Genomic DNA, 19,089 nt, shown 5'->3' with positions numbered 1-19,089 from the left:
GCAGCAGTGAATCCACACCACAGCGAAAGAGAAAAAAAGTCAATAAGATACACCGTCACATCAATACATTTTTCAGCTCCTATTGTTAGCAGATAAATGAACATTCACCAACAAGTAATGTCACAAGCAGGACAAAGACTGGAACTTTGAAGAAGCCATACACACACATGAACTCACACATTTATTAAAACTGCAAAATAAGACCCCAGATGGATGACAAAACATAGACAACACCTGCCAACACGACCACAGAAATGAAAACTGATGGTTGCAAAAACTTGAAGATGAGCAGTAACGGAAGTGAATGATGATGGCGCAGGGAACACGTGGGGGGGGGTGACGACTAGCAAAGGTCAGCTTGCACACCTTGGGAGGCATGATGGATGTGCGCTATGAGAAGCTCCAAAGTCAAATGACCTTTATTGCAATCAGAACTTTTATTTTGAACACACAAGGCAGAATCAATTACCAGCACTATACAATATCTAGGTGTGTGCTGTTTGATATATGGATGAGCAAAGAATAAGACAGAAGTTTAAAACATTAATAAATCCTATTTCTGTGTGTTATGAGGCATAACATGAAGGACTGTCTTAATATCTGTGCTGCAACAAGCTAGAAATCTAAAACTAAATCTAAAATTAAGCGAACTTAACCCAAACAGTCTCCATGCCCTGCCTTCCCAACACAGACTTAATGATTCTAAATCCACGTGGACTACAGAGCTAAAAACGACTGAGCCCGTTTCCCATCCAGCCTCACTACTTTCAATACGTTCACATACACAAGTCTGAACGTCATTTAAATGCCGAGCCAGCTTGTGCTTGCAGTGATAAGGGAATTTTCCAGTGAGTCATAAGCAACTTCTCTCCGAAGGCTTGTGGAACCTAAAAAGAGAGCTGGGGGAAATGCAATATGCTGTTGCTCAGCAATCCTCTCCCAGTCCGCTTATTTCAACGACACAGGCATCTGTATTTAACCCTTCCAGCTCCTCCCTATCTTTTACCATTTGTCATCCTGACCGTGTGAGCTGAGGTTCTCAGGCCAATTTACTTTTGCTCAATGCAAGATCGAGCTGAAATGAAATGAAAGTTGCTCTGCAGCTGCTAAAATTGCCTAACTACTGTCCACAAACTGAAGCAATTTGGTGAAAGGAGCAAATAGATTTAAATGACTCAGATTAAAAATGGCACGACCCTTACCACCGTTCCCTGCTTCCAGTGCCTTTAATGTTTGCTCTTTGAGTCGGTCGGCTTCGTGTTTTTTCCTCCTGTGTTCCTCCAACTTGACCTGCAGGTCTTCTGCCACCTGCTGGAGCTCTCTGAGCTGGGCCTAATGAGATGAAATGAAAACAAAAAATAGAAAAAACATGGCCAACTTTGTCAAATTTATAGCTATTTATAACTATACCTTAAAGTCAGCATGCAAGATAGCAGCAACAGTTTGCATTGGTCTTAAATCTGATTGATTACAATCTTGAATCTAACTGTGGGGTTTTTTTAATCAACGTCCTTTGGAAATATAACTTTCATGCAAGCTGCACTAGCCCAAAGAACATTAACGTTCATATGTGATGTTCATAAATTTGGCTATTGTTCAGTTTAATAAGTCTTAAGTATTGGATAGTGGCTGCAGAAAGACAACGCACAGAAACAAGCCCAGAAAAGTAAAGCGACATTACAACATTTCGTATTAGGCTTGTACTGTTGTTACAGATTGGGACAACCTACACAGTACTGCCACACTTTTAAGAAATCCGGTCTCTGTTTTTTAAAGTAATGTTAATTTCTCTGTCGTTTGGTTGGCTCATTACTTTATTATACAATGTTTCCAGATATCGACGCTAAACATTTTGGAAACAGGCAAATACCTACAGAACTAATGAGAATGCCAACACCATCCATTTTTCCTGCTTAGTCCTTTAATGGTAGCATGGAAAATACAATTATAAACCTCCAGAGCAGTAAAACGAAGCCAACGCAGAAATGCCAAAAACCGCAGTTCATTGAATGGCCACTTGAGGGCATTTGAGTCAACCATCTTAAAAGCTTTAATAATGAAATTAACATATTTATAGATTAGTACATATAGTCCTTTTTCTCTATAGCTAATTATATTGTGACGTGTTAGAACTCAAATTCTATCGAGGCATCGAAATAGGATTTTACAAACCAGTGGTTAATGTCAGAGCAGCTGCTTTATGTCCATAAGAAAACCTCCCACCTGCTTGATAGCAGCATGTTAGCACTGTTGAAGCAAGCATGTGTGGATGTTGATGTTTAGCACTCAAAACCATTTCATTCCTGTGTACACTGTGATTATAGACACTAGCAGACTCGTGGCACTTTGTAAAGTTCTTCATCCCGTATTTAGCTGCATCTTGAACAAAATTCCATCGCTGATACAAGTTTTGGAGATACATGTTGACAGTCGCACATGAAACAAACGCACTAACCTAACATTGCATTTGCAGGGGGGTGATGAATGCATAAATCAAAAGAACTGGGATTTGTAATAAATCTTTTTGAAAACACATAAATGTTAATAATCACTATTCATGTGACTATAATCAAAGTTTCACTGATATTGGCCCACCAGTTAAGGAGGCCATAGGCTACACGCAGACATATGCTAACATCATTATAATAACATTCTTAATGATAAACAAAGCACAGAGACTATTATTGAGAGATAAACTGACAGACAAACAGAAGCACGAGAATTTCCCTGTTCTCTCTTTCCGTTTCCTCGTCTAGCTCCGGAAGAGAACCAACCAACACCGTGTATTTACAAAAACTTGTACCGCAGCAGCCGGGCCTGCACAATGGACTATTTAAATCACTTGCATCAGGAGGTGTTGCTGTCGCACCAAATACGACAGCTTTTGACAACCAAGCGTAACCTATCATCACTCTCTGTAATGGACCAATTAATATGAAAGAGCAGCAGCTCCTTGTTCGCGTGCATGTGTGTGTGCACGTGTGTGTGTGTGTCAACTCTGCCTTCCAATCTGTCCTCAGAGACTCTCATAATGCAGTGATGGATTCTGCGAGGTTCAGCTAGGGATGACTACCTTTCTAGGCCATGCTGCTTGCTTAGACACCTTCAGCTTGCAGCGGTGATTTATGGGCTCCATTATGAGGAGTACAAGAACATATTTACTTGTGGAAAAAACACCCATAACATGCAAAAAGTACTTCCATTGTGTAAGAAAAGAAGTAGAAAACACCAGAAACTAATATAAAGCTTCTCGCTGTTGCAAATTCTTCAAAGAATTAAAAACAAAAAAAGTAAAGAAAAGTGATTCTGAGGATAAGGAACGGCTGACGCTGCACTTCATTTCCTGCTTTAACATGTACTTTTAAGAGTGGGCCAATAAACAGCAAACATCGTGAAATGGGTTTTATTGAATACCAATTTGTATTCAATTAACAGCAGCATTCCCATTTCTGCTTGTTCTGTGGCACGTGAGGCTACAACGCCACGCTCAGCTTCTAATTTGATTTTTTTTTTGGTTAAAGTTTGATCGCAAGTGTTTTCTTTAACAGTTTCCTCTTGAACCACAGGAAGGGTTCATTTTTGAGTCATTGTGTAAGGTTTCCAACACGAGGCCCCGAAGGTAACCCTGCCATATCAACAGAGACACGCTGAGAAAAGAGGATCGCAAAGTGCGGCAGGGCTAGGAGGGCCGGGTGACACTTCAGCCTCGATCTGCCAATCAGCTGCCACCGAAAAGAACACGGAGAGGGGGGGGGGAGGAAAAGAAAGGAAAATAGAGCAGAGTGCAGGGTAAAAACCCAGGGATCACCAGCTGGCAAATCAGACATGTGTGAGCTCGCACATGTGAGTGTGATAAAAAGTGGCCTTCAGACAAATCTGTGCTGTAAACAAGTGGTTTCTTTCTCTTTTCTTTCCCTGACATCTTTTATAAGCGCTGCAAGATTTAAACAGCTGTATCCTTCAAGATACCTTAGAAATGAATAATCAGGGCAGGAAATAACAAGGATTCATAGCAGCCCTGAAAAAAGTCAGAACAGTGTAAATGTGCTGCATCAACAAAGAGTCCAAAATCCAAATAATGATGATGAACAACACTCAGTTGCTGCCATTTCAATCGCTAATACACTTAAAGCTGTAGGTGCTGCAGTGTTGGAAAGTAACTTGTAGTTTCTAAAGGCCACTAATGCATTAAGTAATGAGACCACTGAAGCGTCCTCGGAGATCCGCAGCTGCCAAATTTACCATATAATTTGCACCAAACTCCAGGAGTCCATCTCTAAATTGGCTCAGTGCTCGCTGAAGTAAATGTGCAAATGGAGAGGAAAAACTGTAAAGCAGTCGCTGCTCGACCCCAAGTTCTACAAAGGAGTCAAAAAGAGAGGAAAAAAAGGCCTGATTGCTCACGTACTTGTTTACTGGTGCTGATTTACACCCAGTCATTTACTCCTTACTGCTTTAAAGCGACAGCAAATGAAGTATAGTCACAGCTGAATTCCTTAAGAGACACAATAAAATGCAAAGTAAGGTGGCAGGAGCAGAGCATGATGATGTTTATGGGTTACAGATAACAGTACGAACTAGAATTCAAATCTGAGACGTGACGCATTATATAGCACAGTGATGTCTCTTGTGCTAAAACTGGAGGCCACTCAGCAGGAAATGACATGAATTGATCAACTAAAACGACACGATCCAAGTAACATAATGGAGGGAGGAAAATAGCAGGGCTTCTTTTTTTGACAGCTAGGAAGCAGCGAGCTTCTTACTGTGATAAGGCAAAAAGTACCTGCACAGCAGGCTAAGGCTGGTGCTGGAAACTGGTGCTGGGAGCACAACAGACGCCTGTAGCAGCAGGTGCTGCGAACATGTATGATCAAAACGGCATCACAAGCTGCTCACTGCTCAATAGCAATGCTCTGAGCGCAGCATATATGAAAGCAAATTAACCTTTCCGTCAACTGTTAGCTAAAAAGCGCTGTAGAAGCCACTGTATGGCAGCACACGCAGAACAACAGTTAACCAAGTGTCTTTATATCCTAACTACAAGCACTGTACATTTACCTTTAGTCCCCTAACCAGAACTGCTTTCCTGTACGATATAATCCACTAGCTTTTCTTATTAGAGCTATCACATTCATCTTAGCCAGCTGTTGGTTCAAAGCGCTTTACAAATGTGTCTCTAGACTCGTCTGAAGGTTCTCAGTCATCCAGGTCATCATAATCTATGGAGCTTGAAAAGAAAAGCGTCTGGACTTGTTTAAGTTTCCTTGAAGATGTTTCACCTCTCATCCAAGAAGCTTCTTCAGTTCTAAGAACAACTGGTGGAGAGTCGCAGATTTTAAGCCCTATGAGGGTCATGCACCCCCTATTGGACCCTATAGACTCACGGTGGTGCTGAAGCCACCAGCTGGGGGCCTTCTTGTGTGCATGTGCAATTTCCCTCCAATCACTCCAGCAGTCCAAAGACATGCATGTTAGGTTAACAGGTGATTCTCCAATTCCACTTTGATGCTGAACTAGACAGGTGAGAGAAACCAACTCAGTGTAATGTTACCCTGCTGTATCACTAATTTAACTCTTTGCTTTGAGGAAGACTGCTTCAAACCTGTTAATCAGTTCTGTAATAGTTTTGTAACCTCTAAACTCGAAATCACAAAAGTTCTCCAAGTTTTCTCCTGACGTAGAGGCCGTGCTTAGACGACGACTTAGTTCCAGTGTGAACACGAACTGATCTACTTTTCGGGTGGTTTTCAAACACATGCCGTATAATAGCTGGAACTTCTACAAGAATTTTTTTTTTACCTGTTTCTCCCTCCAGAGCAGCACTCCCTCCTCAATCAGCTGCTGCTTGAGTCGCAAACCTTCATCCAAGGTCCTCATCTGGCCCTCCACGTACGCCCTCTCTCTCTGTCCTAGATTCCTGGAGGAAAGGCGAGCGAGAGAAAGAGAGGAAGCACAGTCCCATCATTACTGAGAAAACGCCAGCCGCTCCTGTTATGGTCACCGAGATGGCGCAATCCAATTTTTAAGGGCCTGCGATGCAGCAGGAATCCAAATGGGAAAATAGAAGAGTAAATAAGATGGGGGCCGATGCTCCGCGGCTCAGCTAAATTGTTTCTGAAGCCTGGCAAACACAATATGAGTGCGGACCTTGTGAAAACATAATGAGATACACTCTGCTTGTACGCGGCTTCGAGACGAATGGCGCGGTGAATGAAATAATAGAGGACTGTCAACAAAAGAAGTGGGTTAGCGACATATACACAGCGGGCTGCGTTTCTGCGCCGCAGCATCGTCCATCTTTGCAGCTCAGCTCAGAAAAACATGATAAATACATCGTGGCAGGAAAATGAATTCTTATAAACATCTGTATTCAGGGACCTTCCACCTTTGCGCCGTGTAATTTATAACTTATCTAAATTATCTCCCAGGAAAAAAAGTCTCTGGGTGGTGGGAGCAGTTTAAAGCAAAAAGGAGGAGGAGGAAAAATTTGCAAGAAGGTCGTGAGTCACATTTGCATTTAACAGATGAACTCTTCAATACAATTTTGTGATGCACACACAGCCCTGAGTTTTTAAATCACAGTGACACCATGCCCCCTGGTGGCACAGTAACAGATTCACTGCAGAGTCCATCATACTGCTGCTACGATAAGCAGCTTTCTATTCAGATGATGGTGAATTCCCCTCAAAGATCTGTTTTATATCAGACCGCATGAATATCTTTTCACATTTGGATATTTGTTTTTAAATAACTGGACCCTCTGGCGTCTGGCGACATATTTCGAGTCAAATTGCACATGTGTTAATACATAAATACCGAATCTCAATTTTGAATCGACTGACCAGCAAGTGTTCTGGCAGCGAGTGTGGCTGTTGTATTCATCGGAAGCATCGCAGCAATCTGGCAAAGACACACAGGAGAAACCAATCCAATGCACACAGACCAAAACAGGAAAAGCATACCACATTGTCAGAACGGAGATGTTTACAATGTCTCACTCAATTACTACACAACAGATCAAAGTTTGTTTTTTTAAAACTCGTACACAACAAAAAAAAATACAAGATGCTTTCTGCAAAAGCAATATTTTGCTTTCCCACATATAATACACAGTTTTTTTTTTCATTAAAACGATAACAAACAATAAACACAAATATGCTACAGGAAAACTGAGCTGAAACTTTAAGCCAATGAATTCTTGTAGTGAGTCAAGAGAAACTTCGACGGCATCTTTAACACAGCCTGAACCGTCTTAAGCAGCTTTCTTGGAATTTCTTTAAGTAGTCTTCAGGAATAGTTCTCTAGACCTCTTAAAGGACATTCAAAGCTCGTTGGATGTTGGCTGCCGTTTATTCTGTTTTCTGATCCCACTCTGCTTCAATAATGTTGAGCTCCAGACTCTGGGGAGGCCAATCCATGACTCGTTTTACTGCATTGGCAGCACGTTTGGGATCGTTGTCATGCTCAAATATGAAGCTGACTTGTTCCAGATGGTATTGCACAGTGAATCAACATCTGATGATACTTTTCTGTGTTCATAATACCATCGTTTTTGATCCCCAACAAAACTGGCTGAAATACAGCCCATAACAGAGCCTGCACTAAGTTTTACAGACAAACACTCACTATTATACCAATTATTCAATTGACCTCTTCTGTACATACTGGAGGACAGAAGACTTCTGCACAGTACTGTAGCTTAGCACAGCACTAAGGCTAGAAACCATGGTGATGTATCCACTGTGACATCTGACAGCGCTTTGTGAAGCTCAGGTTTAAAGCTGTTGGGGGTTTTTTTGGAACCAGAAGTGACCATGGCTGAAAACGCTGGTTAGAAAAGCACATCAGCTCAGTGTATGGGTGCAGCGCAGACACTGCTAAGCAAAATAAAAATAAAATAGAATTTCACTTGCTGAAGCACAGACATCTTGGATAGGCTGTCAGTTCAATTAACGACACAGCAAGGCATGTTATTGGATAATATAGCTCAGACAACTCCAGTAATAGAGCTCCAAAAAGCACCAGCACCATAAATGTGGTTGAAAGGTCAAGTTCAGCGACTTCAGTTGGGTGTAAATTATGTTTATGGAGCAAAACTTTTTTTCTACCAGCATGTAAATATGATTTTTCTTTCTTGCTTAAGTACAGTTGCCTATTTTAACATGAGACTGTTTCAAGAGTGACTTCATTTTGGATACAGCCCCATGTGGTGTCTTGAGGATTGCAGGTTTTTGCCACCACTAACTCAAAGAAGTGTATCTCCCAGAGTGTCAGACAACGCAATATCACGAGTCAATATTAGCTCTTTGCCTTTATATAAGCATCAGCATTTGACACAAAATTCAAATTTAAAAAGTAAAGAAGAAATGCCCTTCAACAACCTTACAAGGGTTGCAGTTGCATAGTTTATCCACAAGAGGGCACCACCGGAACTTTTCTATAGGCAAGACCAAAAACAACCAGACGATCCCAGCAAAGACGAGCAGTGCAAAGGAATATCGCTACATATAACAATGTGCTATTGTTATGTGTAATTATATTGTTACATTTATTGTGTGTGAAAGAAAAAAAAAATTAACCAGTGCATCAAAATATCGGATTTTTAAATCACCAAATATCGGTGCGCTTTTTAAAAATCCCATATCAGTCGTGCTCTATCAGATTATCCTTTAAAACTTCAACACACTGCATAAAACAAAACGTTTCTGTGTAATGACAGTAATAATAATAATAAAGTATCGACGTCTGAGCTGAAGCCGGATGATTCACATTAGCAGCTGTTGCAATGTTTTTCTCGGTTTTCATCATTCTGCAGCTTGTGTTGTGTTTTGAGGCAGTTGAATATGACAGTTGTGTTGCTTTGCAGTAATGGCCTTTTATCTACAGTATATCACTGCGGTCAAGTGCATTTGGGAAAGCTCGTGCTGTGCGGTGCAGGGAACAGCTGTGATTGGCATAAGCAGGCAGGTCATCAAGCGATGATTTAGGGAGCGCTTTCCTGGCTTTTGCTTTGTGTTCTTCTGGTCGAGCACACATTTACAGCATCGTGCTCATTTAATCACGAGAAGCCACACGATTAAAATTTAATTAATTATGCTGACAAATGTATACTCTCTTTCATGTTGAGCTACCCAGGAAATCTTCGTCCTTAAAGTTGAAGATTAAATCTTTAGGTCTGCGTGACATCTCTCTGCGCTTCGAAGAAGGTCTCTTGATTTCAGCCACTTATAACATCAGCTGCATGGTGTTTTGTAAGTGCTCAGATCTGGCTCTTTCTCTGATGTTTCACCCAAGAGAGTGGGCACAGTGTGAAATCTCTCAATTATCCAGAACCCCATTGGTGACCCATCGAAAGAGAGCATTACAGTCCAAAAAGGGAAGCCAATGAATGTCTCTGAACAACCAGTCAAAGAGGAAAAGCGATGATGAATTAGCTATTAAGTGGCTCCATTCAAAGCAGAGAAGGTATGAGAAGAAGACAAGTGGGAGCAGAATAAAAGGAAAGAGGAAAGGGTGAGGGCGGCTTTGGGAAATATTCTCCTGCCGCTCTATCATGCTTCATTCCTTCAGCTTTATTTCCTGCGATGGTTACATGCCGTCTATTGCTACTGCTGCAGAACGAGCTGGTGACAGAGCAGAGATGTCAGCAGCAGAATGTATTGAATTTATCCAAAGTGGCGAGCTACTAGAGAACAAAAGTGGAAAAGAAAGGGAGGCTGAAAAACTACCTGATTAGGCAGCGCATGTGGCAAGAAAGAATGGAAGAAAGCCTTGAGAATAATAGAAGCAGGATGTTTTTCAAGGAAAGCTGAGCGAGGGAAGTGACTGTATGGACGCATCTGCATTTGTGTGAAGGCAGCCATGTTCTGTTTGTTGAAGCTACATCGTTTGTTTGCGCTACAAAAAAGACTGAGAGTGCGTATATCCACATGTCAGCATCTGCACATCGAGCAAAACATAAATTCCTGCCCGTGTCTGCAAAATACACAAGAGGGAAAGTAAACAAGAAGTTTTTACTCGGTAAAATCAGGACTTTAAGTTATTTTGATGAAGACCCGACAGCGTGTTTATGATTACGTGGTTGTGATGCTATTGCATTAACAAAATACACAAAGAGACGTAGAAAAAAAACTTGAGAGATAACTCATATGGGGCGATCGTGGCTCAAGAGTTGGGAGTTCGCCTTGTAATCGGAAGGTTGCCGGTTCGAGACCAGCTTGGTCAGTCTCAGTCGTTGTGTCCTTGGGCGAGACACTTCACCCGTTGCCTACTGGTAGTGGTCAGAGGGCCCGGTGGCGCCAGTGTCCGGCAGCCTCGCCTCTGTCAGTGCGCCCCAGGGTGGCTGTGGCTACAACGTAGCTTGCTATCACGAGTGTGTGAATGTGTGGATGACTGGATGTGTAAAGCACTTTGGGGTCCTTAGGGACTAGTAAAGCGCTATACACATACAGGCCATTTACCATTACTTTGGTGCCAATAACAATGCTAAGTTTTAGGGAGTTAAAAAAAAAGTCTATCTATGATTTTTCAAATTGGACAGACTTCAGCCCCACCCACCAGGGACCAACAGTCAGGTAAGTGGAAGACCACAGCTGGATGGTAAACAGACTAATAGAGAGATGTCCTTTCTAACAACACATCGGAGAGCAACTTGCCCAAGGACACTTTGACATGCAGACTGGAGCAGCCAGGGATCAAACCACTAACCTTCTTATTAGTAGATGACCTTCTGTAACACTGATATATCACCCAAACTCACTAACATCAGCCATGTATCAGTAAATAAGAGGAATTTAATGATGGAGGTTGCCAACATTTATCTGTTGTATTCACAGCTCGACCGTGTTTTTGAGACCGATATTTTGTGATATGAAAATCCGATATTCCAATTTGTTTTCTTTCAGACATATAAAACATAACGAGATTTCGCTGTTTGTTTTGTTCAGTTATGTACTTACCTGTTTCCCCTCAGCATAGTGTTTGTGTCTGAGGCATGCTAAAGTTGCACAGTGCCCTCTGGTGGATAAACTATGTAACATCAACATTCATAACATGCCTGAAGGGCGTTTCTTCCATCTGTTCTTTACTGTTTTAATTTTCATTCATCATCTATTTTAAATGCCTAAAGTGATCAACGACAAATAGAGAATATCAGCCTGACAATAAATCAGTCAGGCTTTATTCTCCTCAGCTATAATATGTCCAACATGTGAAAATAAAAGTATTAACATATCTTCATAACCAAACAACAGATACATTAAAACTGATATACAGTATCTGTGATAGGACAATGTTCCCTGTGCTCTATGACGGCTGTAGGCTTTAATCTATGAATACCTGCCAAGTTACTCAACCCGCCTCTGCAGTAGTTTCCACTCAGCGGGGATTTCCAGGACCGCAAGTTGCCCTGATGACATCCAAACAGAAAAGGCGGCTACCAGCCGACAGTAAGACACAATATTAAACCACAGCCTTACCACAGATGCCATCATTGACTCTGGATGATGGGATGTAGTGCGGGCGAAAACCCAGATTGGTGCAGTAGAATCGGCCATGAGGACAGGCTGACGTGCCTACATGGAGCAAGGAAAACTGGTCAGCACTGCATTATAAACTAATGTGCAGAAACAAATGAATTTACCTTAAACTGTTCACAACGCTTGCAAAGACATTAGCCACCTTATTACTGTTTCTAAAAATTCAAACTTTTAAACATTTATTTGTATTCTTGATGGGGTTTGTTTTTGTTTTTAATCATTATTTTGTGTGTGTGTCTTTTTAAAATTTCAAAATCTGGTTAGTGTTGGCAGAGGTTAGCCGCAGCCCTGTGCCCCACATACAAACTGTAAATGATGTGTGACTTTGATTTAAAGCATAACGATAAAAGCCACAACTGCATAATGAAATCGGGGATGTTTCTCCTCTGTCTTTTCCCGTTTATGCTACACAAGAGAAAATGCCATCTATCTTTTAATATTTAAACCCTGCAAAATATCCAGTAACTATGTTTGCTAAGGAGGGTATGGTAGAGTTTGCATATCACGATAGCTTGAAAAGTTTTGAGATAATTCTGATAAAACTTTGTAGCTGTGTAGGGCAGGGCCATGTTAACAGTCTATTCAAACTTGGTTTACATCCACCAAAGTCTTAAAGATCAATTTAATGATTTATTGGTCAAAAACTGAAAGAAAAAAAAAAGTATAACCTACAAACTATGATTCTTCAAGAGTGCTGGGTGTTGTCAGCATATAAAGTAGGATTTAACAATTTAAAATATCATGTCACATTTGATCTCTGACCTCTCCTTCAAAGGTTAGTAGATTAATCTGCAAGTAAAGTGATAATAATGTTATATAAAGCTATTTAAAATAACAATACGTTTTCAGACTGACAAAAACATGTTGCCAAGAGATGCTATTTGAGTTTAGCTGAATAAATTTATTCTTACTTTGCCATTTACATCACAATAATAGATTGTAATTATGTAGATTGTAATCATTAAATACATAACAATTTGACTACATTACAATGTATAATTTTTATTTTTTTAGGGGGGATGGGGGGGGGGCTTTTGACACTTGATATTTATTATTCAACAAATTTCACTAAACAATGGCAAAAAAGGCTGCACACGTCCTGTGGGCATATAAATTTTTAAAAAGTATTGCAATCAAAATTACGCTAAGCATATTAAAATGGGTTTCAGCAGGGCAAACAACAAAAGCCTGCACTTTGCACTTGCTTTTACTTAACTACAGACTTCTAGAAGTATGTTTAAAAATAACATAGAAAACAATATGAATATGTACAAAATACAAAGTAAATACTTCCCAGAGAGTGAGCTGCCTTGGTGGGGGTTCTTGTTCTCATGGCTTCTTGTTTACATGGTTTATTGTTTTGTCCACGCAGTGCATGTCTTCGGTATTGACAGTCTGTTTTTGTTGTGTACAGTTTTTCCCCTCACACTTCCCAGGATGTAAAAGAATGCACTTTTAAAATCGGCGTCTGCTTTGTGCAGATCAGCTGCATGTGTTTTGCCCCCCAAAACACATGCAGCTGATCTGAGCGCAGAAAACTTCAAAAGTCTTTAAAGTAAAACACTGATTTTCCAACAGAGTCACAGTGACCAGACATACTGACAGACAGAGGCCCGCTGGCCCCACTGATTAACCTTTTACCTGGTTCATCTGAGCCATCTTCACAGTCGCAGTAGTCGTCGTTCACCTGCTCAAATGGGATCATTCTCGACCCATCTATGCACAGAAACGACTTCCTCTCCCTGTAGAACCTTTTATCTGTTACAAAATAAAAGCAAACGCCCACTTTTGTAATCGCTGCTGGCTCTGAGGTGCAACCAGAATTGTAGCCAAACATTGTGCATCAGTGTGAGCGCTTATAGTGTCTTAGCACGGATCCCCTGGGGAGGGTAAAACAGCAGGTTTGTGTTGTGTTGCTACTACACACTCATGTTGTGTACCATTATTATGCTGTGTACTCTGTTATCACAGCTTGTAACGTGCTGCCTGAAACCAGGAGCTGCCAAAGCTTCAGCACCATGTAGCTGTTCCTGTATATATTTGGCAGCTACCTAGCTGGAAGCTAAAAGGGAAGAATGGACTTACAGGACGAGGATATTCCTCTTACTTTCCGCGAGTCCACATAACCACACCAAAACACAGCAGCGACAATAATGTAGACACGCATGTCAGCGCCTCCTGCCTCATAAAATCCCGCTCAAGGCTGTTTCAAACACTGCACCGCCAGCATCTCAAACTGCCGTGTCCCGACTTCCTGAAACACGCGGTCTCGTGGCGCTTCTGAGGCTTTCTATTGGTTTCTAGTTTAAGGTTCGTGTGATCATCCACCGACCAATCGCAGGGGAGAACGGCAGCTGAGGCGAAAAAGAGGACGAATTTGATTAAGATTTACTGCACTTACGGCTTTATTTACATTTTAGAAATGGGAGTATAAAGTTGAAGCACTTTATTTAAGTGTAGCCTTTTTTAGAGAGCCAGCAGACATCTTTTGTAGTCAGCTGGAGCTCCTTCACAAGCACAGACATCACCAAGGTCACTTTCACATATAACATATTTACGACTACTGCACTTAAATAAGCCTGAACTAAAATGTGTGAAACGAAACAGGGAAAAAAAAAAGATAGTAGATTTCCTTCCTCCCCTCCTAGTGTTTAAAAAAAAAAAAAGAAGAGAAAGAAACAGAAGACTTATCGTGGGACAAAGTCCGGTTTTTGTTAGTTTTGAGTGCTACACATGCAGTTGTTTTTCCCTTTTCTTTTTTTATCCGCTAAAAAACAAACAAAAAACACATCGACAAAAGACTCACTTCATCATTTTATATATCTGCACGAAATGAATACAAAATGTGTAAAACGAGAAAAGATAACTCTCCATAATAAACAATCTGCAAAATTTACATTAAGAAAAAAAGCATTAAGTCGTCAGATTTTAGTACACCATTGTGGTTCGAGGCACTTGAAAAGCGGTTATTTAAAAGCTACAGTTAACTTTTTATTATTATTATTTATTTATTTCCATGTGTCCCTTTTTTATTTGGTCTCGCTGTTTAGCCGTGTGTACAGGCCTGCATTGCATAGAGACTCCTTGCTTTGGATGTAAGACAGGTCTCGGATCATGCCGGGGAGGGAATAAGAGTCCAAGGGTGGACGCAGTGGGAACACCGGCATCAGTCCTGATGTCATGTATGGAGACATGAAGCCTGCCATGCCGCCGTTAGCGGAGGGATAGGCCAGCCGCAGGGGGCTGACGCCCAGGCGAGGGCTGAGGCCGTACAGGCTGTCTCCCCCTGGGGACGCGGGCATGTGCAGCGGGGAGAAAGCAGACTTGGCCCCCAGAGCACCGAGCCCTCCGGGCAGTCCCGCAGAAGGCCTGCGCGCGCTGTCAGCGTCAATTTTGTTCTCTTTGGAGTTCAACGCCAGCTCAATGGATTTGACAATGTCACCTTTGCACGTTCTCACCATAGACTCCAGAGTGTCCCGTTTCTGATGGGGGAAGATCTTAGCCATGATGTCGGTGGGGTCACGGTCCGGGCTCAGATACTCATTGGGCTTCTCCGACTCGCTCCCCGACTCTGGATCCGAGGAGGGAAGTGACCTCTGCGGGCTCTCTGTATGGTCTGAGCGGTGATCCATCGCAGGGGATTGACTTCCGCCGCTGTCCTTGCTGGAAGACAGCTCTTTCTTGTCACTTGGAGAGGGCAGCCGTGGAGAATGGGGTGCAAACAGGGGTCGGCCCATGAATCCGTTGTAAAAGTTGTATTTGCGTAATTTGTCCTCTGAAACTGTAACTAAGGATGAAAGAAAAGGGACAACAGCTTTTAAATTAAATGCGCACGGGGTAATCAAAGTTCACCAAAGCTGCAGAGGAACCAAAAAGAAGAACATTGTTGTGTATTAAAATAGTTATGAAGACAAAGTATACAGTCTCACATTTCAACTCACCGTCTTTCTGATTCTCACTCCCAAAAACATCGAAACAGGGAGCTGCAGGAGTACTGCTGGCAGATACGGGTACCCCGGCGCTAATGGACGATCTCTGAGGGATCCCTGCTTCCCCTCCGATCCCAGTGCAGGGGTACAAGAGCCGAAGATCCCGGGCCTCGCTCTCTTCCTGAGCCTGCTGCCTCCTCAACGCCACCTGCGCGGCCATCACCCGCTGCCTCTCTGCAATCAGTGTGCACTTTGCGCACACGCAGTCTCTCCAGCGACAAAACCGCTTGTGGCCTTTGAGCGCAGAGACCACGCCGTGGTTCCTGCACCTGGCACACTTCGGGGTTCGGGGGTATCCCCTCTCCAGCGTGGGGTTGCAAGCCTGGAGGAAGAGAGGCGGAGGACGCAGAAGGGAAGGGGGTACCGGCAGGCTACCGAGCGGGCCGGAGGTATGATCGGTCAGACCAAGGGGTCGGATCCTATTTTCCATCGCTCAGAGGAGAGGGTTAAAAAAAAAAGTCTACGAGTCCTGCAAAACTGTTTACGGTGAAATCATTAAGGTGTTTTGGACTTCTCTGAGCGACTGGTGTCTCTGTAATGCGCCAGCACGCTGAACCTGCGCGCCTTAAGTGTCTCCTCGCCAGGTGGTTTGAGTTGAAACACAACACCTTCGTCACACCCCTTTCCGCTCAAGCCTCTTAATGCCCTATCATGTTTATTTGCATCCCGGATGAATGGGCGGGGGTCTAATCTGCGACTACACGCGGCCATAGAGTGAAAGGACAAATAAAATTTCAATAAAAACTTGAAGCTTATCAAGAGCAGATAAAAAAAAAACTCTCGTTTTGGAAATAAAATCAAAACTGCGCTCTGTTTGAAATGACATGCAAATTCGCACAGACGTTATAATAACATAAAGTAGTAGGCACAGAAGGTGGATCGAACAAGGCCAGCGTGTTACAAAACAAGCATTATTAGAAAATAAGAAAGAAAAACATGTTGCCTCAGGCCAGCTTCCATTCGGTTGCCCTAATGTGTGATGAATATTCACTATTAGGATGTTTTTCCCCCCCTCAACACAACAATGGGCCTAATAGCCACAAAAGAAACAGGTAATTATCTGCTTGGTTGTTCTGTTGAACAAATTACTCTGACAAAAGACCCATCTGTCAACAAACACCCAGCGAGATTGGCGAATACCTAATCACACCTTGTCACATGTTTCATTCATTTCCCTGCATTCAAACAGGATCCGGTTACACGCACCAGATTGCTTTGCCGTTATGACAAGAGAAGCAACTTGAGCATAATGTGACAAGCGCAGTGTCAGTCACCAAGGGCAACGCCACGAGGAAAAAAAATATCGTTAGGCAGAAATTAGCAAATATGTGTGTGTGTGTGTGGGGGGGGGGGGTATCATGATGCGAACCCTATTGTTCAGTTCAATACTCTATGAAATGAATCCAGTCATGTTATGTGTGTCCAAAACAAACATAAGGCTCGGGGGGCCAGACTCGGCCGGCAAAAAGTGCAATCCGGCCCACTGGAAGGATTTAGAAAATGTGACAAAACCTTTTAGCTGTGTTGTCATAAATTTTACAGTTTCCACTGACAAAGATTCAAGATTCAAAGTGTTTATTGTCATGTGTCACAAGAGAAACGGCATTTCTCTGTGCAATGAAATTCTTTCTTTGCTGTTCACCCACAGATGCCGATTAATACATACACAATAGAAATAGAACATATAAATACAAATAGTACAAATAAATGAAGACAGAAAAGGAGACAAAATATGGAGATTTGAAACAGAGATGTGTGCAGAAGAGCTATAGCTTAATATGTAAGATGACCTGATGTGCAAAAAAACAACAACATTATTACTGTTCAAAATGGGTCAGCTGTTCAAGAGTCTGGTAGTGGGGAAGAAGGAGTTGTTGAGGCTGCATGTTCTGGATTTCACACTTCTGAACCTTCGTCTCGAGGGCAGAAGTGTGAACAGTCCGCATTGGGGGTGTGGGGTCTTTGAGGATGGAGGCAGCTCTCCTCTGGACTCTGCAATGGTAGATGCTCTGCAGAGAGGGCAGCGGAGTCCTGTTATCACTCTCTGCAGGCGTTTGCGGTCCGTAGCAGTATTGCTGCCGTACCATGCAGTCATGCAGCTGGTCGGTGTGCTCTCCACAATGCAGCTGTAGAACCTGCTGAGGATCTTGGCCGACATATCAAATTTCCTCAGCCTCCTCAGGAAATATAGCCACTGCTGAGCCTTCTTGACCAGCTGGATGGATATTTTCTGTGAAATCACAAAAAGATCTTCATGTAGAGAAAACTGAGAAAGACTTTGTTTTCTTACACTGAGTTTAAACTACTTAACACTGACTTTACGTTGGTCCGTGTGGGACGTATGTGGCCCGCGACTTTGACATCCCTGCTCTAACCTACTGCTAAACTGCCTTTCTTCAAGGTGTGTCTCTTACTTTGTCCATACTTATCTGCGCAAACAGAGTGAAATGATAAATCAAATGCCACACATGATACCATCCCCTGATCGTCTACAGACTTGCTCTGCCTGTAGTTTTGACTCCATCTGAATAATGCATGTGAATCAAAGAAGAAAAACCAACAATAACCTTGTGGATGGAAGCACTTGGTCCCCTGGCTTTTCATTTAAGATAAAGATTCCCTGACGCGCATCTTTGAGGCAGATCTACCACGACACTGGCATGGGAAATCGCAGACATAACTAACGGTGATTAATGTTAGTTATCACAAATGGAGACTCGTAGGTGTTTCAACTTGCTGATAAAAGAAGATAACTGTTTTTGAAACTAAATTATCTGAGTTACTGGGACTTTCTTTTTTTTCCCATGTCTTCTTCACACAGTTGCCTCCTTTGTCGTTTCCCAAGTGATGGATCTTATCTGAACGCTATTTTGCTGTGCGGGGAGAAAAGCTATACGCACACCTGCACGGCGGCCATGCTTGCGTAAAAGCTAAGTGCAGACATATTGTGCAAAGGCTCTGACTTGTATACAGGCTTTGTCTTGTAAACTGAATAAATAAAGCATCCAGATAATGATTTGTGCAGATGAGGCTTTGAGAAGTGAGTCTGCTATTTGCAGAAAGATGTTCCATTACTTATGGGCCTCGATAGATAAGGGCTGGTGCACGCTCACTCCAGCCGTGCAGGACAGGAAGGTAATCTGAAATGCATCCATCAACACAGAGTGAGTGTGCTTAAAGCATAAATAAATGCCGGTGATGCAGATGCTGTGTGGACGCACATGCAGTTTTTTTCTTTGCTTGTTTTGGGTTTTATTTTTTTATCATTTCATCCACTGTGAAGTGGAATTTGATGTTTGGATTTGTGGCTGGCAAGTTTATCCAGACACATTAAGCTGCTCCCACCTGGCTGCTTCTTTTCCCTTCTTCTTCTTCTTCTTCTTCTTCTTCTTCTTCTTCTTCTTCTTTTTTTTTTTCATTCTTTCACTGCACAGACCACTTAGGTGGTTTATACGGACCACTTACAGCTTTTTCATGGATGGAGGCTGGAAGCGGCGCTGCATCATGCCTGTGTAAATGCACGTCACTATATCTTGAGCTTTTTGTAGGGCTCTGTTCCA

The 19,089-nt window shown here is 42.3% G+C and overlaps 2 protein-coding genes across 3 annotated transcripts in view; both read right to left on the bottom strand.

The window, feature by feature from the left end:
• Positions 1–15,113, bottom strand: part of LOC102290923 (glucosidase 2 subunit beta) — a 168,156-nt gene extending 153,043 nt beyond the window's left edge. Inside the window, exons 1-6 of one of the 2 annotated variants that reach the window (XM_042224373.1) lie at positions 14,999–15,113; positions 13,182–13,298; positions 11,481–11,576; positions 6,846–6,903; positions 5,803–5,920; positions 1,203–1,332 (exon numbers count right to left, since the gene is read on the bottom strand). In XM_042224373.1, coding sequence (XP_042080307.1) covers positions 1,203–1,332; positions 5,803–5,920; positions 6,846–6,903; positions 11,481–11,576; positions 13,182–13,245 — 466 coding nt within the window. In that variant the 5' untranslated portion in view covers positions 13,246–13,298; positions 14,999–15,113. Of the gene's footprint in view, positions 1–1,202; positions 1,333–5,802; positions 5,921–6,845; positions 6,904–11,480; positions 11,577–13,181; positions 13,299–13,625; positions 13,833–14,998 lie in introns of those variants that run through there. The other variant, XM_005930881.2, reaches the window with a different exon arrangement.
• On the bottom strand, positions 14,108–16,144 carry LOC102291650 (doublesex- and mab-3-related transcription factor A1). Its single transcript, XM_005930884.2, has 2 exons — positions 15,482–16,144; positions 14,108–15,327 (listed from the first exon to the last, which is right to left on the bottom strand). Exons 1-2 carry the CDS (start codon positions 15,957–15,959, stop codon positions 14,570–14,572), a joined length of 1,236 nt encoding a protein of 411 aa, XP_005930946.1. The 5' UTR covers positions 15,960–16,144; the 3' UTR covers positions 14,108–14,569.
• Positions 16,145–19,089: the final 2,945 nt, after the last annotated feature.

Source organism: Haplochromis burtoni, unplaced genomic scaffold (assembly GCF_018398535.1).
Source record: "Haplochromis burtoni strain Fernald_Lab_line unplaced genomic scaffold, NCSU_Asbu1 Contig_136, whole genome shotgun sequence".
NCBI classification, from domain to species: domain Eukaryota; kingdom Metazoa; phylum Chordata; class Actinopteri; order Cichliformes; family Cichlidae; genus Haplochromis; species Haplochromis burtoni.
The sequence above is the reverse complement of the archived record's forward strand: the minus strand, read 5'-3'. Positions and strand labels throughout refer to the sequence as shown.

Excerpts from the sequence above, each read along its gene's own strand:
- LOC102291650 (XM_005930884.2), bottom strand. The coding sequence starts at position 15,959 with ATGGAAAATAGGATCCGACCCCTTGGTCTGACCGATCATACCTCCGGC. Across the intron at positions 15,328-15,481 it reads GAGTGAGAATCAGAAAGACG|TTACAGTTTCAGAGGACAAA; the intron begins GTGAGTTGAAAT and ends TTTCATCCTTAG.